This window comes from Mauremys reevesii, linkage group 27, assembly GCF_016161935.1.
Source record: "Mauremys reevesii isolate NIE-2019 linkage group 27, ASM1616193v1, whole genome shotgun sequence".
Lineage (NCBI taxonomy): Eukaryota > Metazoa > Chordata > Testudines > Geoemydidae > Mauremys > Mauremys reevesii.
The window spans coordinates 9,580,353-9,605,700 of NC_052649.1; the positions used below are offsets into that span (position 1 = coordinate 9,580,353).

The window sequence follows — 25,348 nt, forward strand, 5'->3', positions numbered from 1 at the left end:
CAGCTCAGAAGTAAATTCACCTGGCTTGTGACTCTCCAGGGTTCCCACTCTATCGCGGAAGGTTTGTGGTGGTGGAAACGGACCAGGGGGATGTGGAACTCTGGACAATCCTTCTCACGTGGGGAAGGCCCCAGGCTAGAGCTTCCTAGCCAAGGCGGGGGAGCAGCCGTCCGCTAACAGCCTCACACAGAGAACATGGAGACAGGGTGGGGTGAAGCACAGCGGGTTCTTTTATTCGGGTCTGAGGATGGTGAATACAGACAGGCTCAGGGAGGAAGTAAAGAGTCTGCCGAGTGTGGAGTCATGACAAGCACCTTCTCTCTTCTGGGCATTACCACAACATTAAAACTCCTGCCTGTCCAAGTTTAATGGGAGAGTCCCAGCATCACCCTCGCATGACCAGACTCCCACAAGCACAGCCAGCGTCTCCAGTCGTCCTGTGCTGAAATGACAAGCTACGAAACACACTTCTTCTCTTGCCCCATTGCTTCCTGGTGTATTTTTCTCCCCAGCCCACCACCGCCCTCTCACCTGCTTCCTGCCACCCAGGCAGTTGTGCAAAGCGCGCAGGCCCAGCTCCCTCAGTGCAGGACTCCTGGGATGCCCTTTGCAGGCACTCAAAGCCGAAGGCGCTCACTGACTCCTGAGGCCACGGAGCCCACCTCTGAGGAGTGGAAAAGCCACAAAGATTTGTCCAGGTATCACAATCTCTTCCTGAGTGCGGACATGTGCACTCTGAGTCTCAGCCCTCCTGCAATGGACAGGCAATACTGGACCACCAACTTCTCCTTTAAACAGGGACTTATGCGGTGCTGTGACAGGAGCAATTTAACATGCAGAGGAAGCCTAGCATGGTGCCAGTGTGAATGCAAGTCATTCACTCTGGGTTTCTTGCCTGCACAGCCTGGCAGGGGACAGAACAAAACACTCCATTTTCTCACTTAATATTAAGTTTATAAATCTAATATTTGCCCCCATCCTCCTTCCAGCAGCAGCCAGCCCTGGGCAGGCTTGAACAGCTCAAATAGCATTTCCCATGGAAACATTTGCAGCTAGTATATTGGTAAAGCAACTCTCAGCACCCTGACAATGGCCCAGTAAGACTAGAGCCGATGCTGGGCTGTAGGGTGAATCATGCATGGGAGGGGCAGGGTGGGGATTGTGGGAAGGGATTTCTGTAATGCCCTGCATTGTAATTTGTAAAGCTGTATCTGAACAGGGCCTGACCCAAAATGGTGGTTTAAAGCGTTGGGAGAATTTGCACCTTTATCTTAGGCAGCTGGTGCTAGCGCAGTCTTATAATGTACATTGTTTCTCAATGAGAGTTGACAGCAAATCATAAAAAGCAAATGCTGTTAGCCAGGTACAAAAACTAAACACATAGTGAGAAAAAACATCCCCCCAAATATTTGGTATAAAACTTGCACGTGCCCAGCTCACACTGCAGGCCCATGATCTGCCACTGCTCCTGTCCTTGTCTCACCTGCTGGAATGGGCTGCAGCAGGGCAGACACGACTTGGGTTGGAGGATTTCACAGGAGCAGGTCACTAGTGCACAGAGTTCTGGTCAGTGACGATACCTTGGTCTACACGGAACGTGAAAGTAAATGCACATCCCCCATCTGGCTGAATCAATCCATACAAAGCTGCATGCTGATGCCAATGAGCCAAGCAGAGCAAGCTTAGAAGGGAAGGTAGAAGAAGCCAGGGAGCTGAATGAAGGGGCACCGGCCAAAGATATAGACCAATTTATTGATTATAGTATTTTTTACACTCATAAATAATAAAAATAAGTGATGCCAGTGGGAAGGGCCCCCCCTTCTCCGTCACTTGTGGGGCAATGGAGAGTGAGCAGGTCGAGGGCTGCAGGCTGCAGAGGGCCAGAGGAGGAGGGAGGTTCTCACAAGGGTGCAGAGGAGCAGGCTGAGCACTTTGTAAATGGCACATCCCCACCACCCTGTGGGTCAGGGAGAGCTTCCCCTCCACATTGCACCCGGGGCCGAAGTGAGGATCCCTGCCAGCTGCACAGAGAGGAAGCTCCTGGGAAATCAGCCTCTTAAGCAATATAAAAAAACTTTCCCTCCAAACTGCCACATGAGGCTGAGCCAACACCTTTCTGCCCTCAGGAGCCTGAAAATCAGCCAGAGGAGCAGCGGGGTGCAAGGAGAGCTGAGCTCCACCACACAGGCACTGCTGCTCCTGCGATCCTACTGTGGTTGTGTCTGGGTGGGGCTGCTTAGCACAGTGGGGGTAGGAGAAGGGCCCTCTCAGTGAGAAGGCTGGTAAAGCGTCTCCTAATCTCTCATTATGCAGCCCGTGCTGCATTAGCCGGTAGGGACCCCCAACAGCTTCTCATGAACGCCTCTCTTACCCCTCGCACATGCCCATCTGGGAAAGCCAGCTACAGATGAACAAGGGGAGTGTGGCTTTTTTGCAAAGCGAATGCCTCACATCCAGAGGCTGAGATTATTTTCTAACCCCCAGGATTTACCCACATGCCCAGGAACAGCAGGTCTGACCAGCATTAATGGGTCTCTCAAAATTGCTGAGGATGTTTTTGGTGGAAGCTCTTCAGGTTTGAGGAGCCTGGCTGCTGTAGGCAGCCCCTGCTCAGTCAGGAGCAATCAGCAGCCCAGCCATGGGCACCAGCATCCCTTTCCATCTCAGGCTTTGCTCTCTAGCCTAACCCTAACCCTAACCCACTTATCTGCAGGGTTCCTCTGGCTCAGAGCCACACTCCAGGCCAGCGGAGTCCAGGGGCTCCATGGCTCACCATGGTGACATTTCCTGTCAAGCAGACCAGAACCGTGCCAGCATTGGCTGGTCGCAGCTGGTCCCCTTCCTATCGTTCCCAGTATGACAATAGGCTTCAAACACTAAACAGCCCAGAGACGAAGCATCCTGAGCAAGGAGGCACCAAGACAGGAGCAAATACATCCAAGGGAAGAAATGTTCCCCATTCCTGCCGAGCAGTTTGTATGGAACAAGTGTGAGCTGAAACCTTCAGATCCCTACTGCCCTTCTGGGGACAGGCCTGTCCCCAGCGTGTAAGAAGTAGTGTGGGTAAGAACAGTGCTTGGAGGAAGGTTGGGTGTAGGAGTGTCGGTGTCTGGGGAAGCGAGGGAATTAACTGCAGTTTCATAGAATCATAAAATGAGAGGAGAGAGCCCAACAGGCTCCCATTTCCTCCCCACCCCGCTTGGCGGGAGGCCAAGGCCAGAGACAGGATTGATGCTGGGGATGTGACACGATCACACATTTATCGGCACTGGCTCCGGATGCTGCTGCTGTTCTGCCCTGGCAGCACTGAGAGGTTTCTGTATTGGAGAGAGCCAGTTCAACTGCACCAAGTCTGGGTCCACATCCTGGGTGAATGAGGTGCAGCCAGTGTCTTTCCGAGCCTCAGCTACTGGCTAGCTGTCCAAGGATGGGCTTGCATCACCGCTGCCTGTTCACAGGCAGCTATTCAAAGAGTCTAGTGGAGCCCAAGCTGGCCAGGAAAGCTCCTATGCAGATCGATTACTAGCAAACGTCTCCATAGATACAAACACAATGGCCGTGCAGCGGGCTCCTGGTGGGATTAGTAGGGGTAGCTCTTGCTGTAAGGCTGGGAAGGGAGGCTCCCAAGGTCCTGGATGTAAGCCGTGTTCTCATCCAGGTGGGAGAGAGGAACAGTGTCTTCCTCGCTGATCTGCCGGTCAAACTCTGCTTTCAGGGTTGGCCGCTGATTGTCAGGGAAGGCCAGGGAGAAAAGGGCTTCAGGCTCACAGACAAACTTGTACACATAGCGCTCTCCAGCAACCTGCAGGGAGGAGACAGGGTGAATGCTGGCCTCTGCCCCACCCACTCGTCATGCAGCTAGCTGCTCCCAGCGAATGACAGCTGCCATTGGCACGTGAGTTGTTCAGTGGGGGATGAGAGGGACCCTAGGGTGACCAGATGTCCCGATTTTATAGGGACAGTCCTGATTTTGGGGTATTTTTCTTATAAAAGCTCCTATTACCCCCAACCCCCTGTCCTGATTTTTCACACTTGCTGTCTGGTCACCCTAGACCCCGCAGAGCTAGGAAAGACCCTGGGCTCCTCTAGATTGTCCCCATGTCAGAGAGGCAGTTTTCACCACTTTGTCCAGCATCCTCTGTGGCTGCTGCTCTAGTCCCACCTGGCATAGCAGCAGGGATGGTGACACCACACCCGATAAGCAGGCAGGGCACGTTGCAAGGGGCAGCTTTTCTCTTAGGGGGCTGGAAATGGGGAGGGCGGGGAGGAGACTCTTAGCCGTAGGGATGGAGAACCATTCGATGAGGAGCAGGGTTTGTCGTGGGTTATCTTCAAATGCTGGACTTATGCTGTATTTATAGGTTACGTCAAGGCTGCCCAGAGCACATGGATAGGTGCTACCTTTAGCCTTTTTATAACTCTAACTAGCACTAACAAGAGCCTCCCTTGCCAGCTAATCCCATGACAGGCGCCTGACTGTTAAGAGGACCCCCCGTTGCTCCCCAATGCAGGTATACATGGAGAAAGCATGACCCCGCCCTCAATCGGCTTTCCCCTGGGATGCCTGGATTCAACCTTTCCTCAGTGGGCTTGTTTCTTTGCTTCCTGCTCTGTGAATGGTGGGCCGGGGAGAGAGTCGCAGGGAAAGAGGGAACCTCAGGAAGTCGGGGGGTTCAGAACTTGCCATGAGCCAGCCAAACCTCCAATCACAAGCAAGACAAGTGTCAGGTCGAGCATAGAACTTGGATCCCGTCACAAACTGACCTTCTGCATGATGCCTTTCTCATAATAATAGCGAAGGGACCGGCTCAGCTTGTCATAGTTCATGGCTGGCCGGTTCTTTTGGATACCCCATAGCCTGGCCACCTGCAGGACAGAACACCAGGGTGCATTAATGTCTGTGAGCTCTGAGGGAAGGAGCACATGACAAATGCCTGTGTCTGTCTGTCTGGGGGATGTTCCATGTGATCCATTTCTGAGGGAAGAATGCTGCTCAAAAGGCAATATAAATAATAATTTATAGCAGGCAAACAATGGAATACAAATAATAAATGCAGCACCATTTACACTTCACTGCAGTGAACAAGGAGGGCAAGGCTGATAAACAGAAGCTTCCTTTCATCACTGAGAGAATGTGTGCGTGCAAACGTCCCTGCGGCAATTGTATTGATGGAAAAAATCCATCAGTGGGCAAACATTGTCAGGCAATGAACTCCCTTCCTCGATCCCCAACATTCCGATTCTCAGAGTAAGGGGGTTGAGAATCCGGGGTAATCCTGGGTGCTGAGGGGCTGACAAAAAGGTCACATGTTACTACAGGCTACACGTGAAGTGCTTGGCACTTTTAGCCAGTGCCTATGTATTGGCGGGATACGCCCACAGCCAGGTCAGCACTGGGAAAGGGCCACTTCACCTGAAACCATCTTCAGCCTTGAATGATGAGCACTGTTATACAAAAATGAGGCTGAGAAAACGAATGTTAATAGTGAAGTGACCCAGCGAAGTGACTCAGCCCATCTGCACTGCATATGTTCGTAAGAGCCTGGGGATTAGCTAGAGCAGCCACTAAACACAGCCATAAATCGGATCCTGACATTAATGGATGTTCCAGACACATTTCCCAGCTATTATCAGAGTTTATTGCTCTGTTTGGAACATGGTGGCACTAGAAGTGATATCTCTGTTAATTGCAGTTTGAATCCATCCATCCCCAGATTAGGACATGGTTTCTCCCAGATTTTTATTTAAAATGCTGTGATCAATGAGGTACGCTCCTGCCCCGGCTCTCAGAGACGGCATCGGGCACTGAACGCGAGGTAGGTGGCACAGAACCAATGTGGGACAGCCCAAGAGTAAAACCCCTTGGAAGGAGGAGACCAGCTGAGAAACCCACCAACTGCCGTTCCCTTTAGCAACTCTGAGACCCTAATGAGGGAGCTGTTGGAGGGGAAGCTGCCATCTCCTGTATCTGGGTCCCACTGCGGGAGCTCAGGTGATGGGGGCGGCCATCATAAGGCTGGGATTTCTGGGCACGTAGCTGCCGTGGCCGCCTCCTCTAAAACCTCAGCCTCAGTGGTGGCTCTTAGGGCAACTGGCAGGCAGGAGGCTTTACAGACGTGTGGCAAAGGCCCCGGCCCTCAGGAATCTGAAGAATCTGTAAGTCAGCCCAGGGGCCCCTCTTGTTCCATGGGTAGAAACTAAAGAGTTTTCACCTCCTCAGGCTCAATGAGTTTGAACTCCATCCCTCTGCCGGTCCAGGCGATGAAGTGGGAATTGGTGGGATCATCCAGCAAAGCCACCAGGAACTGCCAGAGCTGAAGAGACCCTCGGCGCTGGTACGGGGGTCCTTCCCGGTACCCGCCCACTTCCTGCTTGATGTCTCCTGCTGAGCAGAACAAACACAAAGGGTTTTGCTATGTCCCTTTCCCTGACCTCCAGCCGTTCTGCCTCTCCTGACGGGAAGAAGATGCAGAGACATCTTCTGGGTGGAGAGCCACAAAAGACAAAGCAGGCTCCAGGCCACCTACAGAGGTTACTGCAGGGATGCCCGAGGACTAACCTCTTCTCACCTGCTGTTTACCCAAGAGGAGAGCCTGGCTAGAAAGCAAGAGCCCCGAGTGCAGCAGGAATCGTGCGACCAGCCAGCTGAAAGAGTTGCTCGCTCTTTGTTTAATTGGAAGAAGCTGGGGGAGTTTTACTGTAGTTCAGGGATCACTCCACAGTGTAAATGCAACAAGACCCTCATGCACTGTGCCATGGCATCTGCTCCCAGGGGAGCCCCATCCTCCAGAGATGGGAGCTAAAGGAACCGGCTGCCCTCTGAGTTCTGAGAGAACTCTGCAGAAATAGAGTTTTGGAGCAAATGTGCTTCGCTGCCCCCTTCAGAGACAGGCCCCCACCCCTCTCGACTCCTGCACCCCTGGGCAGTGGGAAATCACTAGCTACTCATTTAGGCCCTGGCTCAGAACTGCTGTTAATGTGCAGACGGCCCAGCTGGCTGATGCCCAGCATCAAAGCCCATTAGATAATCTCCTCCTCTAATGTTCATAAAGGCAGGGCTGGCCCTGGGGTACCCAACGGGGGTGGGCGAATCCCAAAGGGGACGAGGAGAGAGGCTGGAAATACAGGTGCCAAGATCCTGGGCAGATGCCGGGCCTGGCTTCTAGCACGAGGCATTTACACGTTCCGCCGTGACTCCCTCAGCAGCAAAGCACAACAGAATGATTTCAGCTTGTGTCTCATCCCAGGGCAATCCCACACACTCTGACCTGGTGTGGGTGGCAGGCTGCACATCAGGACCAAGCTCCGTTACTGTGAGTGAGCCCATGTTAGATGCGCTGCCGCCTGGCTGTGGAGAGACACTGACAACCACATAGCGACTCTAGGGGTGCCTGGGTGGAACTACTGTAAGCTGAAGCCAGGTACAGAGGCCCTGGGGTGCCATGCCCAGCGGGCACTAGGAAAGGGCAGTGATCTTGGCGAGAAGGTTTGGGGGTGTTTGTGGAGAGCTGGGACTGGGCCCCAACACCAATGACAAGGCTGGGAAATAGGGGGCCACTGGCTGGGTGGTTCTGGGTTCAACTACTGTGCAGAAATCAGTATCTCTCCAGTGTTTGCCTGCAACATTTCAGTTTGCACAGGAGTGAAGAGGAGGAGAAATCCACCATCAACTGTAGTGATCTGGGCTCAGCTGTTGAAATGTCTGTCTGCTGCGATGAAAACGCAGAAAACGAACTCCCAGGAAGCACATCAGCCATGACTCATACATCCAGGTGCGGCATCTCCTAATGAATAGGGTCACGAATAGGGTAAGCAGAGCTGGCAGTGTGCATATTCCAGCTCACATGGCTACATAGGGCCTGGGGTAACCTCATCCTACCCCAAGATTTGGAAGACACACAGGATTCTCTCTGACCTTCAAACTTCTCCGGGACGACACAGACATCATCAGCAAATGGCCTCATCTGCTTGTTGTAGCCATAGCCTGGAAGAGACAGCAGCAGATGCAATCAGAGAACACAGCACTGGAGTGAGGCCTATTGCAGGAGCAGATGAAGAGGAGACAGAGCCATGGAAGTTTCTTACCTAATGTCCCTTCGGTATTTGAATGGCTTTGATACCCCTCAGCGTTCATGTACATGGAAGGACAGCCAGGAACATCTACAGAATGAGCAATACACACAGATCACTGCCAACACAAAACCCAGCAGGGACGGCCTGCTCGTCATATAGGATCACAGCCTCAGGCCCTGAAGCAGCCAGGCCAACCACTAGCCTTGTGCCCTCCTAAGAGAAAACTGAGACTCTAGATCCCGTCTTCGCTCCAGCTCAGACTGGTTCCAGGCAGGGCCAGCTCCAGCGGCACAAAAAAATAAAAATAAAATAAAATAAAAAAGCCACGATCAGGGGCAGCTCTATGGTTACCGCTTCGTTCTTTGGCGGCAATTCGGTGGCTGGTCCTGCGCTCCAAGAGGGAGTGAGGGACCCATCGCTGAATTGCCGCCGAAGAGCCGGCCGTGCCGCCCCTTTCCATTGGCTGCCCCAAGCACCTGCTTGCTGTGCCGGTGCCTGAGCCGGCCCTGGTTCTAGGGCTTGTGCTCTCACCACGGATAGCCACGGATTAAATTAATGTACAACTGTGACCCCACCCAAAGCACTGTTTTCATCCGTGATGACAGACAGAGCAGAATATTAACCCAGGTTACATTTGTTTGCTATTTCTCCTTCGTTTAGGGTTTAGGGTGACGTGACACTGGACTGCACTACGATAGTTACAGATGAAGAGGATGTTATTAGTCAGGACGGGCAGGGAGGGTGTCCCTATCCTCTGTTTGCCAGAAGCTGGAATGAGTGACAGGGGATGGATCACTTGATGATTCCCTGTTCTGTTCACTCCCTCTGGGGCACCTGGCACTGGCCAGTCGGAAGACAGGACATTGGGCTAGATGGACCTTTGGTCTGACACAGTCTGGCCATTCCCACGTTCTTATTTTGCTCGCAGCTATGGACTGCAGGCCCCATACTGTTGGGGCCTTACTGGTGTTAATCTGAGACAGCTGGCTGCAAAGATTGGGAGTTCTCATGAGCATTAGAGAAAGCAAGAGGGTAAAAATAAGGTGGGTGAGGAAGAGGGCAGTGGTTTTAAAGGTTCCATACTGCACATACAGTATGACTGGTTACTGTAGTTTATACACTAATTTTGCAGCCCCAGCGGGAATGGGGGAAGTAACTGGATGCTTTGGAAGACTTTTCTCATGTCTCTCATGTCCTCTTGTATAATGCAGTTACCTTCAGCGCTGTTTTGCTGATGCTAAGGGCAGGGGTACAGTGAACTGACTGCAGTCTGCATTGTATGTTATTATATAAACTAGTTTCTTCTGCTGGAAGCAGGGTCACTTTTACCCATGTCTGGGCGGAGGCACTCAGTGAGGGGTATTGTTGCCATGGTGGGCAGAGAGATACATTCAGAACCCCAGTGGGAAATTTGACTGAATTTATTTTTGCTCATGAAAACCAGTCCAAAGTGGCCATTAAAATGCCAGGAGAATGGGAGCAACCTTCTCTCTTCAAAGGGGGATTGATTTAGTGTGGATCACGGCAGCGTGTGCCCACACCTTGGGCAGGAGTCTGCTGGAAAATAAGCTTTTCACTGAGAAAAACTAACTTTATTCCCTGACTGGTTGGGTTCCCAGGCAGCCCCCTTTGGAGATTATAAATAAACATTTCTGTAGTGCTGTGATCAGCTCTGACATCCTCTGAGATACTGGGTCTTCACCCCGACTTCCCCCAGGACGCTTGCTGTGGGGGTGACAGCCAAGAGAACGACAGTGAGTCCAGCTGATTAGAAAGTTCTGCTCAGCGCAGCAGACAGACCCAGCTGTACTTGGAGTGGTTCCCACCCTCCAGTTTGGTGTTAGTGGCACAGATGTAAAAAGAAAAGATTTGCTTCTCAGAACAAAGCTGGTTTATCTTGCGATTTAACCTCCAAACGAGGGAGTCGTTTCTCATTGTCCCTGACTCGCTCCAGGCAGCAGTTAGACAGCAACACACCAGCTCATGTTACCAGCCACTGGCTGATGTCAGCTGCCTATGAAAAGAAAGCATGTGGTGAAAGCCGACACCACCGCCAGCCCAACTGGGAGCTCAGCTCCTTCCCCAGCCCTCCATTTTGTGAATGAAATTCCTCCGACTCCATTCAGAGGGAGAGGAGCAATGTGTGCCAAGTTGCAGGGCGGGAGCACAGTTCAAGGTTATGTAATGCAATCCCTGGCACTGGGGAGGAGCGCTCCAGCTCCCCTAGCAGCTGAAGGTCACTGGCGCTGCAGCGACCGCAGCGCATTCTCTGTCCTAGTTCCAAGCCACTGGACTCCCTTCTGCAGCTTTTGACAAAGGGATTTCTGTGCAACTTCTGCAAGGCTGGTCCTTGTGTAACACAGCAAAGTCTGCAGAGAGCTAGACAGAATGCAGGGGAGCTTGCAGCGTGCACTCACACCAGAAGTGCTGGAACTAGGGGTGCAGCCGCTCCCCCTGGCTTGAGGTGGTTCATTATATACCGGGTTTCCAGTTTGGTTCAATGGCTCTCAGCACCCCACTATAAAAACTGTTCCAGCACCCCTGGCCCGGGGGGAAAACTGCTTTCAGCAGAACCCACTTGCTATTCCCTTGGAGCACGGCTGCCTCCTAGGTGCCCAGAGCTAGTGTTTCTGGGCGTGGTGTTCTGTCCCATCCCTAGTGGCACTGAGACCACTTAGAGAGAGAGAAAATGAATCTGCTCTACAGCCAGTCGGCTTTTAGCTCATGCGCTAAGCTCTAGAGGTCCCGGGTTCAATCCCGCCAGCCGCCGACCGGCGTCTGTTGGCGTTTCACTAGGAAATCACATTTCCTCCCTTTGCGGTGGGAGAACGTGTCGTCTGGATATCAGCGCCTGCTGAAAAGCGCTCACCTTCACACCTCTCTTATTTAGGGAGTAACAGCCTCCCATCAGCACAATATCTGAGCACCTTCCATGCAAAACCAAGAGCCACACTGAAGTCCCTAGTGGTCTTCACTGACAAGTGTTCCATTTCTGACCCATCTCATGACACCAGAACAAGTGAGTGACACGCCGAGTCCCTTTCCCAGACCCAAGGACGAGCTCTGTGTAGCTCGAAAGCTTGCCTCCCTCACCAACAGAAGATATTACCTCACCCGCCTCGTCAAAAGAACAAGGGGGCAAATGAAGCTGCTAAGATGCTACCCTTCTTGGGTTTTTTTTAAACACAATGCACACTTAGCCTGTGGAACTCACTGCCACATGATATTCTGAGGCCAAGAGCTGAGTGGGATTTGACATTTATGTAAATCATGAGACTATCCAGAGTTACATTAAAAATAAGAATTTATAGGGGTGTTAAACACTTCTTCTTCAGGGCATAAGACAACCTCTAAGTGCCTGAGGCTAGGGGCAGATTATTCCATAACTGTCCAGTATAGGGTGTTTTATATCGCTTGCCAAAGCATCTGGTGCTGGGCACTGTTGCAGACAGGAGCCTGGTTAGATGGACCCTTGGTCTGATCAGGATTAGCAGTTCATATGCTGTGGTGTGAGGAACACACACAGAGTTCCATTCCCCTCTGTATTTTGTCACTCACTCATCATTCACTGGGGACTCTGGATTAGTGATTGTGCATTGCTGGGGGAGGTGTCAGAAGGCAACAAGGCACCCCCAGGATTCTTCAAGGAAGCAGAGAAACCAGATGTGACCTACGCGGCCCATGCACAGGTCTGGATCCAGACGTACGGGCTCCTTTTTCTGAGGACTCACCCTTGGAATCTAACCAGAACATGACTAAAAATACATCCAGAAAGCAAGAGTCCTGCCGAGTGTTCCCAGATCCATCAAGAGGAGGTCATTGTAGCCTGGCAAGCTGCCAGAGCATTTCTGCAGATTGCAAGAGTCAGAGTTCCTACCAGGAAACATTCTCTGATCTTTTTAAGGAAGCAAAAGTTATGATGTATTGTTGTTGTTAGCAGGCAGTTTGTGGGGCATAGCTCAAAGACTAAATATGGGACTTGAGCTTTTTTCCATGGTCTTTGTTACCCCAGTCAGGGTGCAAGGCACTTTCATGACTCCTTACAAATTGGGCTCGATATGGGCCCAGTCCTGCATTACTGATGGAGTTTTGCCATTGATCGCAATAATGCAGGATCGTCCTGCCCCTGCAGGGTTGTGGGCAGCACAGAACCCACTGCAATGCTGAGCAGGCAGGACATGGCAGCATTGCCAATACTGCCAGGCAGTTCTGAGGTTTCACTGGAAACTGGCAGGGCAGCAGTCCATTTTCTAAGCAATTATAGACTCATCATCATCTTCTCAAAAGTCGCTGCTTTCCAAAAATCCTCCACTTTATCATTCAGGGAGAAAGGAATTTGCTCCAGAGAGCCCGTGGAATGTCCTCTGTAATAGGCCAGCTAGGGCGAGGCAGAGAGATTATGCTTCTTGGCCTCCATTTCTGGCCCCTTCACCACTTAAGATTGTCAATAACAGGCTAGTGAAGAACATGCATTACTGTGCATTAGCCTTCATTAATTTCCCAGCTCTGAGGGCCACGAGAATCTCTGGCAGGGCAGCATTCCTGTAATTAGGGTTCAGACACAGGGGGAGGAAGGCCACACCTCTTTTTGAGCTGTAATAGTAGGCTTCAGGGAAAGGTAGAGGACAGACTTGGGGAGCAGCCCAGTGACCTGTAATCCCCTGCAGACCCTCTGGGATGCTCTGTCCCTTTCCCTTTGGGGCAGGCAACGTGGTATCCTATGTGTGTATGTAGCCCCAGCACAATAGGGTCCTGCTCTTTGACCAGAACCCCTAGGCAATATTAAAATAGAAATAAAACACTAACAACATGAATTCCTACTGGGCAGCTACAGCTGGGGGATTCTCCTTCTGCAGCCTGGAAAATCTGATTCATCGATTCACAGAGTTCAAGGCCAGAATGGGTCATTCTGATCATCTAGTGCAGGGGTTCTCAAACTTGTTTGCTCCGTGACTCCCTTCTGAAAACAAAAATTACTACATGCCCTCAGGAGGGGGAACTGAAGCCTGAGCCCACCCAAGCCCTGCTGCCCTGGGATGGGGGGTGCCCAAAGTCTGAGCCCCACCACCTCTGGTTGGGGAGGGGAGGCGCAAAGCTTCAGCCCCAGGCAGGGGGCCTGTAACCTGAGCCCTGCAGCCCAGGGCTTGGGCCTTGGCTTTAGCCCAGGCCCTAGCAAGTCTAAGCCAGGCCTGGCGACCCCATTACAATGGGGTCGTGACCCACAGTTTGAGAACCCCTGATCTAGTCTGACCTCTTGCATAGCACAGGCCCGAGAACCTCACCCAGTAATTTCTGCATCAAGCCTCTAAATGCTGGTTGAGCTGGAGCTTGTCTTTTAGCAAGAGACCCAGTCTCGATTTGAAGATTTCATGGGATGGAGAAGCCATGATGGCCCTAGGCAAATTGTCCCAATGGTTAATCACCCATCCTAATAAAAACGTCTGCCTTTTTCCTAGGTGGAATTTGTCTAGTTTCAGCTTCCAATCAGTGGGTCTTGTTCTGCCTTTTTCTGCTAAAGAGCCATTTTCTGTCAGAAACGTCTTCCCTAGGCAAGTATGTGTAGAGTGGTATCAAGTTACCTCTTCACCTTTCTCATGGTTAAACTAAACCGACTGGGCTTCCGAAGCCTCTCACTCAGTCTAAGGCACGTTTTCCAACCTCGAATCATTCTCATGGCTCCTTCCCTGCTGCTCTCCTGAAACCTCCCTCAGGCTCCGAGGGTGTGGAAATTGGGAGGGGAGGTTTCCTAGCGGGAGGGAGGCTGTTAGCCAAAGCACCTATGTGCTACTGACCCATAGCATGGCAATGAAAAGCTAGAACAAAAATGCCACTTCAAAGCCCATGACAATGCCAGCAAGAAGGTTCCCCAGCAGCCAGCACACCCAGCAGCATCTGGCCTGCATGTATTGCTTTAGTCAGGATAATTCTCCTGCCCTACCTGAGTCATAGGCGTAGTCTGTCTGCTCCTGCTTGATCACCACTCCCGCTGGGTACCGGTGGTCACTGCTGCTCCCCAGCTGGCTTGCCTGCTCATACATCGGGTCGTGGTACTCCTGTTTAAAGCCCTGTGGGTGGTACTGTAGGCAGGGCTCGGACATCTGTCGCTGGTAGGCAACTGGAGCTTCTCGGCCCATGCCCTGAGAGGAGGGGAAGGAACGGCACATCTCCGTAGGCGGCTGGTAGACGGAGCTAAATAGGGGAAAATAGCTGATGTGGTGACTGCTTTCCCTAATCGCAAACTGTCCGGGACTCATATGCAATGGTAGGAGGAACAGGGATTTAGAGGGTTGTACCTTAATCAAAAGAGACACACATGCAGAGCTCTAGCAAGGAAAGGGCACCTTGCAGGGTATTCCCAGGGGCTGTTGCATAGCCATAGGCCATACAGAATCTACAGCTACAGAGCTGAATGGGCTTCAGACAATAGACTCCCCCAACATGGGCACCAGGCAGCAGCTTGGGACCCAGGCTGGTAACAAGAGGGAAGGGCTCTGATTGCTGGAAAGAGGCAGCTTTGATTCAGATACAGGGGGGGACGTCAAGGGAGCTCTGGGGAGAGCAGCCCCTTTCACTGGAGGCTGTCTACCACCTTGCCACTGGCGTGGTCACTCACCTGTGTTCCATGAGGTATCCACGGCTGGATGTGGGTCGGGACGGCCCCTGAGGGCTCAGGAAGCTCCTGTCCTGCCTAGGGAAATGTTGAAGCGGTGACTGTATCGGGGTTCCTGGGTTTGGGGACTTGAGTCCAACTTGTCTGGTTTGGTCATAGGCACTGGGACAGTCAAACAGATATTGGAATATTACAATCTCCTGACAGCGACCCATTCCATTCACCTGGGGAGAACGTGCCACAGGCAGTCACCTGGCAATGCAGCTCTCTGAGTAAACTTCCCTCTTTCTTATTGCTGATCATTCTCCTTGATCAAACTAATGGCACTTTACAGAGGGGTCACCCAATGAAATTAATAGGCAGCAGGTTTAAAACAAACAAAAGGCAGTATTTCTTCATACAACACACAGTCAACCTGTTGAACTCCTTGCCAGAGGATGTTGTGAAGGCCAAGACTATAACAGGGTTCAAAAAAGAACTAGATAAGTTCATGGAGGATAGGTCCACCAATAGCTATTAACCAGGATGGGCAAGGGATGGTGTCCCCAGCCTCTGTTTGCCAGAAGCTGGGCATGGGCGGCAGGGGATGGATCATTTGATGATTGCCTGTTCTGTTCATTCCCTCTGGGGCACCTGGCATTGGCCACTGTCAGTAGACAGGATACTTGGCTAGATCGACCTTTGGTCTGGCCCAATATGGCTGTTTTTATGTTCTTATGAATGGGAGGACAAGGCCTGGGTGGTGAAGAGCTTATAGTGCAAATACAAAGACGTGCAGAGGAGTGGTGGGGAGGTCAGTACAGGGAGGATCTGGGGAAAGGAGGGATGAAGGAGGAGAGGGAAAGTGCTTGGCAGACAAGAAGAGGGAAATTGTTCTAAGCATCAGGGGCAGCCAAGACACCAATAAAGAGATGCAAGGGGACCGTGCAGGGATTGAGAACAAGGGTACAGCAGAGCACGGCTACATTGGGAGGGTTTATTTGAACAAGTAAACATGCTGGCACCAGTGGCGGATTTAGAGTTAGTGGGGCCCTGTGCGCAGCTTCATTTTTGCCCCAGCCCGCCCCCCGGCCTAGACCCAGCCAAGAAAAAGGACATTCTCTCCTATCTCCCCCCATTTTTTCATTCTTTTTTTCTTCCTCCTCCTCCTATATTATAAGTAATGGGAAGTAAATGAAAATAAAATGAGGTATGTTGATGAGGGCAGGGGGTTGGGGTGCAGGAGTCGGGCTCTGGGAGGAAGTTTGGGTGTGGGGTGCAGGCTGTGGGCTGGGGCAGCGCTTACCTCGGGCAGAGTGGCTCCCAAAGCGACTGGCACCACCCCACTGGCTGTGGCTCCTAGGCGGAGGGGAGGGCATGGGGTCTATGCACACCGTTGCCCATCGGTGCCCTCTGCAGCTCTCATTGGCCACAGTTCCCAGCCAATGGGAGCTGCAGTGTTGGTGCTTGGTGCGGGGGCAGCGCATGGAGACACCACCACCCCCACTCCCCCTCCAGGGGCCACAAGGACATGCCAGCCACTTCCAAGAGCGAAGCGGCGCAGTTGTTTCATGGTAAATCCGCTCCTGGCTGGCCCTGATTTTCTTGGGTGTAAGTGATACTGTACAATAAACTAGCATGTGAGCAGGCTGCCGGGGGTGCAGTGTTAAATGGGATGTAACTGGCATGTCAGAAGAGACCCAGCGACCCAACAGGACATGTTGCAAGTCCCTCATCTTTAGTTACCCTTCCCTCCCTCCTGCATGTGAGCGGCATTACCTGGCGTAAAGGCATTGCTCGCCATTGCGGTATCGAAATGGCTGCTTATGGCTGCAGGACAGTGCTGGGTCAGAACAGGGACTCTGTGGCTCCTTCTTAACTTTAGCAGGAGGGCTGTGAAAAGCTACTGAGAGAGAGAAAGAAACAGTCAAGTCAAAACTCCTCCTGGGCCTGGAGAGAGGGCATTTGTGTCAGCGGAGAAACTAACCGCAACTGAGATACATGGGCACTGCCTGACCTACTTACCTGCCTCCAGGTGAAGCAGAATGACAATGGGTACAACTGTTCTCTGGAGTTTCCCGAACTCTGTCCCAAATACCCCTCCCTACCCTTTGTTTACACTAGCTGCTGTCCGAATATTTAGTTAGGTTCATACTGTGCCCTTACCCTTAAAGACGCAAATCTGGGGAAGAGATTATAGGTGCTGTGAAAGTCCAGGGCAGGCTAGGTAGGAGGGAGAGTAGGTATATGCGAAGCCGTTCAGGACTTGGCAGGGGAGAGGCGACATGGTGTGTGCGTGTCTAATTATTCTGTGTTATAACCCAAAGGGTAACACATTCATATTCTGCTTTTCAACACCTAGAACCTAAGGTCTGGCTTTGCATCATGCTAACCACCCTCTCAGGTTCACATGCTAACAGTGTGTTGTGAGTAACATCACCATGTCGTTACATTGTGCCATACTGTACTGACACCGTCTCATGAGGTACATTTCATGATATGCTAGTTTGTCCTATAGGACAAACAGTTTAAGATGGTTACTATAGAAACGGCTACACTGGCTGCTGAAGGATGTCCGTAGGGAAATATTATTACACTGGTTGAGCCATCTTCACTGCTTAGTGCTGTACCAATGCAGAAGAAAACAAGGACTAATATTTTCAAGAGCCCCTTAGTGACTTAGGAGGCTAAATTCCATTTTCAAGTGACTTAGACAGTTAAGAGTCTAAATACCACTCACTGTCACTGGGAGTTCAGCTTCTAAATCACTTAGGGGCTCTTGAAAATTTTATCTAAGGTCTCTGCCCAAAAGTCAGTACAGACAATATCACACAGGACCATCGGACTCATGGGTCAGAGGTCAAAGCTTTCAGTGCTAGGGAGTTTTGTTTGTTCTTTTTAATTTGGAAGATTAAAACCCCTTCCTAACTAGCAGTATCAGCAAGATGCCCCTTTGTAACATTAGCGATTTCAGGCTGTCTCCTGGGAACCAGCTAAGGGTACCCACACAGTTCACTAACACCCGCAGCACCATTACACAGCCGGCTGCATGCTATGTGACATTTGACAGCGTGGGTTCAGACGACATACAACAATTAGGGATGTTCCCCGGTGCCCTCTCACACAGAGACTGCTCATGGAGCTGGAAGGAGGAGATATTTATTGTGAAGGAGGCATAGACACTGCTTTCCCAACACCCTCTTTTTCATTTTTCATTATCTACTTAGAACAGAGAACAGTGCAGGTCACGCAGAGTTCTGGGTTGCAGCTATCTGGAGAAAGGCCCAATGTAGTTAGGTAAATGTTTGCCTAGTGAGTGACAGATCAGCAAAGCACTGTGCACTTTAAAGTCGCACAATCAGTCTGCCATTGTTGCATTTTCTCTTAGATCTTTAGGAAATGCTCTTTATCCAGAATCCCTACAGATAAGGAGCAAAAATCAGATACAAACCAACAGCCCCTCACTGACAACAAGAGCATGGAAAGCCATCAGGCTGTCAGTAGGCAGCTACAAGGCAGAGAGTTCCCTCGTAACTGTTAACAACACACACTTTATTTCCAGTCTGAATTTGTCTAGCTTTAGTTTCCAGCCATTGGATCACACTAGACCTTTACCTGCTAGATTGAAGAGCCTATTAACAAATCTTTGTTTACCAGTAAGGTCCTATGGACTATAATCAAGTCATCCCTTAACATTCTCTTTGTTAAGATAAGTAGCTCCTTTCAGTCTATCACTATAAGGCAGGTTTTCTAGTCTAATGTTTTAATTAGGGCTGGAGAAGCCCAGCTAGGTCACACGTAGTTCAATCCTTGGGGATCCAGTGTTCCCTAGTGTCTTGTCCTGTCTAATTTTCAGTGTGCCACCACTTCTCTGGACAGGAGCTAGCACATTACACATCAGCAGGAAGGACAATGCTACCAATCTCCCGGATGCAGTGCACCACAATCAGCCTCCAGCAGCTCAAGTGTCTGCCACTTTGCTCCAGGTTTCTGCAGCACCGGCATGGTGGGTTGTGGTGATTTCCTTTGGCGGACTTGGCTTCTTTCCATGCTGAGGGAAGGCAGGGAGAAACAAGCAGCCTGTTTGGTCCAAACTGGTAGACTGCCAGAGAATGAACTTGCAGAGGAGATGCAGTAGCCTCCTATAGGAGTGTGTGCATAGATGGGGGGCGGGGGAGTGAGTGATGGGGGTGGGGAGCATGGTACTGCATGAACCATTGCAGAAAGGGATAGAATCACACAACTGTGGGGCTGGAAGGGACCTCGAGAAGTCATCAAGTCCAGCCCCCTGTGCTGAGGCAAGACCAAGTAAACCTAGACGATTCCTGACAGGTCTTTCTCCAACCTGTTCTTAAAAACCTCCAGTGCTGGGGATTCCACAACCTCCTTGGAAAGCTTGACCTAGAGCTTAACTATCCTTAGAGATGGAAAGTTTTTCTTAATCTCTAACCTAAATCTCCCTTACTGTAGATTAAGCCCATTGTTTCTTGTCCTACTTTCAGTGATCATGGAAAACAATTAATCACCATCCTCTGTATGTGTGCATGTTTGGTTGATTCCACACTCATTTAAAACACTTTCCCTTCTTCATTGCTCCAGCCAGTGGCTTTGGCCTGATGCAGGCGGGAAGAAATATTTCTGAGCTGGCTAGAATGTAATGAATAACAAACGTGGGTTGCAGTTTACAGGGTCAGGAAGTGGGATGCAGATATTGTTACTTCTTATGCATAATTAAATCCAGCAGGGAGCAAAATCTCTTTACAGGCTCTTCTGAGGAGCATGTCTCAGGCTGAGGGCCACATGCAGCTCTGTGAACAAGGTATGCACCTTCTGACTTTGCCTCTGCTGCCTCAAGTCATCACTGGACATAGGAAGGAAAGAGCTACATGGGTTATGCCCCATTTTGAACATTCAAACAAGGAGAGGGGAGAAAAGGGAAGACATAATAATAGGAGATAAACCAATCTCCTAGAACTGGAAGGGACCTTGAAAGGTCATGAAGTCCAGCCCCCTGCCTTCACTAGCAGGACCAAGTATTGATTTTTGCCCCAAATCCCTAAGTGGCCCCCTCAAGGATCAAACTCACAACCCTGGGTTTAGCAGGCCAATGCTCAAACCACTGAGCTATCCCACCCACTCACCCACCTAGTGTATAAGGGGTCAGGTACAGAGAGAGGTGCACTTTTGCACTGGGTCTATGTTTGGTCCTCAGTCACCAGGTTCCTACCTAGTTAAAAATTCCATCCACTCCAGCTGATACCATTTCACTTACCAGGGGTTCAGGTGCTTAAAATCTCCCCAGAAGCCTAGGCAAGGTTAAGTGCTGATCTGTGAATGGCTTGCTGGGTTTATTTTAGCACTAAGTAACCTGAGACGTTAATTGGCCAGTTTGCCAACAGCAGGCAGCCCTCTCTGAGATGAGCCACGCTGGCTGATTTGCTGAGTTCTGGCCATGAGGATTCTGCTGTGCACTCTGCCCTGCAGCAGCTGGTGAAGGGAGCAAGACCTACTTCACCTCCTACAAGAGCAGGTCCAAGTGAATTCTTGAAATTCCTTATGCCCTGCAGTGGGAGAACAAGCCCCTGAGAATCCCCTCAGGAATACCAAGAGCAGTACCCCAACTGTGTCAGGCTAGTTTACTGCCAAGAGTTGCCCCAGTTTTTTTATTTCCATCCCCACAGCAGTTGTTCTCCAACCCAGACACCTTTGCTTTTCAGCTGCTCAAGGAGGCACCTTTGAGCATTCTTGAAGCCTTACTGAGCACCCAGGAGCCTGGCCATTGAGGGCTCTCCAGGACAAGGCTTGGTTGTTGTTGTTGTTTTTTTTTTTAAATTTCCAACATTTTAGGCACTAACTTTCCTATTTTCATGAGCAGATATTGCTGGAAACATGCTTGAAAGCAGCTCCGCTGTCAGTTACAGCAACCTAAATCTGGAGCAATGACTTGTGTTACTCTGGAATTATGCTGTTGTAACTAAAAGCAGAGTTGGCCCTTGGTGTTTCTCTTCTCCTCTGTGAGATGCTGAAGATGCCCTGGACTCCCCATAAACAACCTACCTGGGGTAGAAGTGGGTTGGAGGCTGTAAATAGGGTGGCTCACCTGTTATGGGCAGGAGGGCTGGGGTTAGCCAGCCCTGATTACAGAATGAGCCACTCCTGGGAGATCAGGGTGGCTGCCTATAAAGAGCAGCAGGAGGCTCCCCTGAGGAAGGGAAGCACAGGCTGCAGTAGAGAGATTGTGAATGGTTCCTGCAAGGGTGAGACTCTGAGCTCAAGGGGTCTGTGGCAAGGAACTGTAGTGAGCAGGATGCTTCTGCTAGGGATCCTGCCTGAGAGAAGGGTTAGGGACTGGAAGCCAGAGAGCTGAGAGAGGCTGAACTCCTGCCACCTAAAGCCTGAGAGACTTTGACTGGGGCATAGCTCTGGGAAGAAGGGCTGGGAATGCCCTACATCAAGGGGGAGAGGGATTGAACTGGGGCTGGAGCCGGGAGGCCTGCTATGGAAGGACTCAATACAGGCAGGGCCAATGCCAGCTTTTTTGCTGCCGCAAGCGGCGAAGGGGAGGGGGGTGGAGAGAGAAAGCTGATCGGCGGCACTTCAGCAGCAGTCCAATTGTGCCGCTTCTTTGGTGGCGGATCCTTCGCTCCCTCTCTTCCTCGTCAGCAGCAGCTCAAAGAGGAAGAGAGGGACTGAGGGACCCACTGCCGAATTGCCGCCCAAGACCTGGACGTGCTGCCCCAAGCACCTGCTTCCTTTGCTGGTGCCTGGAGCCAGCCCTGAATGCAGGTAGCCCAGGAGGGGAGGGCTGTAATTACCTGTGGCTAGTAAGCTATTAAGGGCCCTGATGAGGGCAGAAGTTGTTAGCAGGGCACAGCAGAGGGCATTCTGGCCATGAGAGGAGAGGCCTAGGAGGTGGCTGGCCTTGTTTCAATGGCCTAGTGGTACAATACTGGCTAGTGATACTAGAGGCCCTGCTTCAAATCCAAAGTAATCTCTCTGTGGAGGTGAACTGTGAACAAGCAGGTATCCCAGTCCAGGACTGGAGAAAGGGGCAGCTTATCACCGCAGTGTGGGTCTAGGCCACACCTGGTGACTCCAAACAAACCCAGTCTCAGTCAAGGGAGAGACAAGCAGCTGGAGCCTCACTCCCTTCATCTGCTCTGACTTTCAGCCCAGAGGAGAACAGCCCCTGTGCTTATTCCTCAAATCACTCCACACCCCACAGGGATCCAAACCCTCAGGTAGAAATCAACACAAATAAATACATCTGCAGCAGCAGAGAGGCTCCCAGTCCTTATTGGGGAGGGCTTGATCCTACGGCCAAACCTGAGGCATCCGTCAATCACAGTGGAGTGGGCCAGTGGCGTGCTCATGAATAGCTCCTTGCACAACCTGAGCAGGAGAGAATCCTCTTCCCCCCCCCACAACCCCGCCCCCTGGGGCCTGTCCCACACCTGGGAGAGATTCAGTGTCTGAAGCATGACATCTGTGCAAACAGTGCAGTCCCAGGAGCAGGGGCAGAGGAGAGCCGTCTCTTTCCATAGCTCTGGAGCACTCCTTCCCCTTCTGTCTGTGACAGCTCAATTCGTTTTACAGAGTAAACAGAAACTATAGAACAAGCCGCAAAAATGCTGCTCTCAAGGGAGAGAAAAAACCCCACTGCCCAGTACACTGAGCTCCATTCAAGCCTCATGAAGCAAAGTGTGCTAGGAGCGGCCAAGCCTTTCCGGCCCCTAATAGCTGGAACAGGCTATCACATTACAACTGGCTCATTCATTCAGAATGAAACATGGGACCAGCCCTCTCCTCAGCTCCAGGTCAGCGGGAGGAAGAAAAAAGGCATATGACTTAGCGCACACGCTGGGCCAGTGCTGCAAAGCCAAATCCCAGTGACTGCGAGAGGGCAGCAATCAGAAAAAGTGCTTTGTCCTTTTTTTCATGAGCAGACACGGAAAGGGGGAGGGGAACCCATCCCTGGAGCTAATGGGGAGAGAGGAGCATCGTCCCTGGAAAAGAACAGAGCTGTCTGGAAGGCTTTAAACATCCATCTCTCTCTGTTCTGTTACTGTGAGATGTTCACATGTGCAGGGGCTTGGAGAGGGGCTTCCTGCAGCTCTGACATGCCAGGCTCTGGGCTCTCTCAGCCAGCCTGGAACCAGGGCAGCCGAGAGTGGGTTCAGGCCCTGGTGAAAATTTTTTTTTCAGGCCCCCCAGCAAGGGCGGACCGGCTAAACAGGGCCGACAAAGCCAGGGAAGCTGGGCCCCGGGCCCCCTTCCGGACCGCCGGGCCCCAGTAATTTGTACTGGCTTCCCACCCCTCTCGTCGACCCTGCTTGGAACACAGACTCGCTACTCAGAACAGTCTATTAATTTTAGTCTCTTGGTCTGAAACAGCCCAGCATCAGCTTCCAGTCTGACTGGATGGGACAGGCAGTTGTACAGGACAACAGGCAGCAGGTTCAGTGGCTCCCAGCTACAAGGTTAATTCTGATGAGAATCCAGCTAGACTCTCAAAATATCACCCTGTGCCATGTACACAGGCTGGGGTCAGCACAGGGGCCCCTGGAGTGGAGAAAGGGATGAACCATGAACTGAGAGCCAGGAACTCCTGGTCTCTCTTCCCAGCTCTGCCAGTGACACCTGTGTGGCCTTGCGTCTGGGTCCACATCTAGAAAGTAGCCATCCCTCCTGGGCATGTTCATTAGGGCCTGCTCAGCCCCTGGAGGATGGAAGTGCTCTGCAAGGACTGAGCACCGTTATTATACAGAGACGGCTCCCTGGTGCTGCACTAACCGCGCTGTATCAGACCCTCCTTCATGAACAGAAGTGCTCTGGTGTTAGAATGAGGGTGGCTGATATAAATGGTCCCACACACATGGGCAAACACACACATGTGATTCTTTCATTGAATGTTTGGTAAAACACAAGGATCAGGCTGGAGCATGGATCTATTAAGGAACCTGACTGTTCTACTGCAGGTCGACCTCAGGAGAGTTCAGTTGTTACACAGTGTCTCCAATCTGGGCAGCGCCAAGTCCCCCTATACAGTGCCCAGCTCCTAACCCAACCCCCTGCCCAGGTGGCAGGTGCCAAAGCTGATTTTCAGCGCCCAGCAGAAGTGATAATTAGGAGGTTCCCAACTTGTCAAGGGAGCTCTCACCGCACTTCCATTTATAGCCAAAGGTGGGTAGGTGCCTTCAGACTCCCCGCCTTGGGAGATTTAAAGGCGCCGATGGCATTTGTACCCCAGACCCCAATTCCGTACTGTTAATGTCCCATCTCAAGAGCTTTGCTTTGAAATAAGATCCTAACCAAAAATAATTGACATGACTAAAGATGGATTTCCCCTCCTTTTTTATCTTCCTTCTTTTCCCCTCCCTCCAGTGAGAACATCTCCATCCAAGCCAATTTCCTTCAGCTTAGTGGCTATAGGTGACGGTTTCGCCTTTGCATCTCATGCCAGTGTCACTCCTTAGCTGGCTGGAATTGCCCAATTAACCACCACACATATCTGCCACCAAACACCAACAGCATTGGAACCTCTGTGTTAGGGGAATGTGCCAAATGCCTTTGACTGGGATTAGATAGGGATAGGTCATCACTATCCCTCTGCTTTGGGTGGTGGAGGAGGGAGCTAGTGCCTTTGCTTTGCTTCTCCATGTGGTGCAGTGATCTTATCATTGATATATTTGTTTGGTTTAAGCATCTCCTGCCCCTTCCCCATAAACACATTCCCATGGTACTTACAGTTTTCTGAATGAAAGTCAGGCACAAATTGCTCATCGCTGTCTGGAACCTGAGCTGCAAAGTGGGGGAAAGAGAGATGAAGAGAATTAGATTTGGCACTTAGTAAGTGGTTATTAAACAGTAAGGCAGAAATGAGTCTATGACTGTAAGATCAGAGCTTTCAGCTGGAAGGCTCTGTATGGCCCGGGGCTGGTTTCCCTTAGGGATTACAAGCACATTGATGCAATTCTTCCCCCTGCAGATTCAGGGAACGTCTACACTACAAAGTTAGGTCGACTTAATTTAAGTCAACATCCAGCCGCTGCAGCAATTAAGTCAGTTGGGCGAGTCTATACCACATTCATTGTGTCGGTGGAGTGCGTCCTCACCAGCAGCACTTGCATCAATACACAGAGCAGTGCACTTTGGGTAGCTATGCCACAGTGCAACTAGCTGCAAGGGGTTTTGGGAAGGGCTTGCAATGCCTCATGGGACCAAAATATTGTTGCAGGGGGGAATGAGAATGGGAACATGGCTTCGACCTCCCATGATGTAGTCTCCTCCCTCTCTATCCTAAAATCAACGGTATACAACCTATACTTTTTTGTGCCTTTTTTAAAAGCCTGGCTTAGCTGTGTGTACACCACAGACCAAGAAGCAGGGACCCAGCTCAGCTGTGCACTCTTGTTGTGAGCATTACAATCACCTCACGCCTTACCCTGCCGTATTTCCAGAGCTGAGACAGGAGCCGCCGCGAGGAACACTGCAATGTCATTCAAGCAGCCCTGCTGCAGCCCAAAAAATGAAACAATTCCCGGTTGCTGCTGGCAGTCATGCAGCAGCTGAACATGGTGGAGTGCTATTTCTGGTCCTGGGAAACAAGCACTGACTGGTGGGATCACATCGTTATGCAGCGATGACAAGCACGACTGCAGGATGACGAGCAGTGCTTGTAGAACT

The 25,348-nt window shown here is 51.2% G+C and overlaps 1 protein-coding gene across 7 annotated transcripts in view; it reads right to left on the minus strand.

Annotated features, from left to right (window-relative positions):
* Positions 1–216: 216 nt before the first annotated feature.
* The window catches only part of ETV4 (ETS variant transcription factor 4), a 44,145-nt gene continuing 19,013 nt past the window's right edge, over positions 217–25,348 (minus strand). The window contains exons 5-13 of one of the 7 annotated variants that reach the window (XM_039516396.1): positions 24,410–24,463; positions 16,442–16,565; positions 14,687–14,845; positions 14,012–14,262; positions 8,086–8,160; positions 7,916–7,984; positions 6,213–6,382; positions 4,765–4,866; positions 217–3,802 (exon numbers count right to left, since the gene is read on the minus strand). In XM_039516396.1, coding sequence (XP_039372330.1) covers positions 3,581–3,802; positions 4,765–4,866; positions 6,213–6,382; positions 7,916–7,984; positions 8,086–8,160; positions 14,012–14,262; positions 14,687–14,845; positions 16,442–16,565; positions 24,410–24,463 — 1,226 coding nt within the window. In that variant the 3' untranslated portion in view covers positions 217–3,580. Of the gene's footprint in view, positions 3,803–4,764; positions 4,867–6,212; positions 6,386–7,915; positions 7,985–8,085; positions 8,161–14,011; positions 14,263–14,686; positions 14,846–16,441; positions 16,569–19,934; positions 19,964–20,517; positions 20,649–24,409; positions 24,464–25,348 lie in introns of those variants that run through there. The other 6 variants (XM_039516395.1, XM_039516397.1, XM_039516394.1 and 3 more) reach the window with 6 other exon arrangements.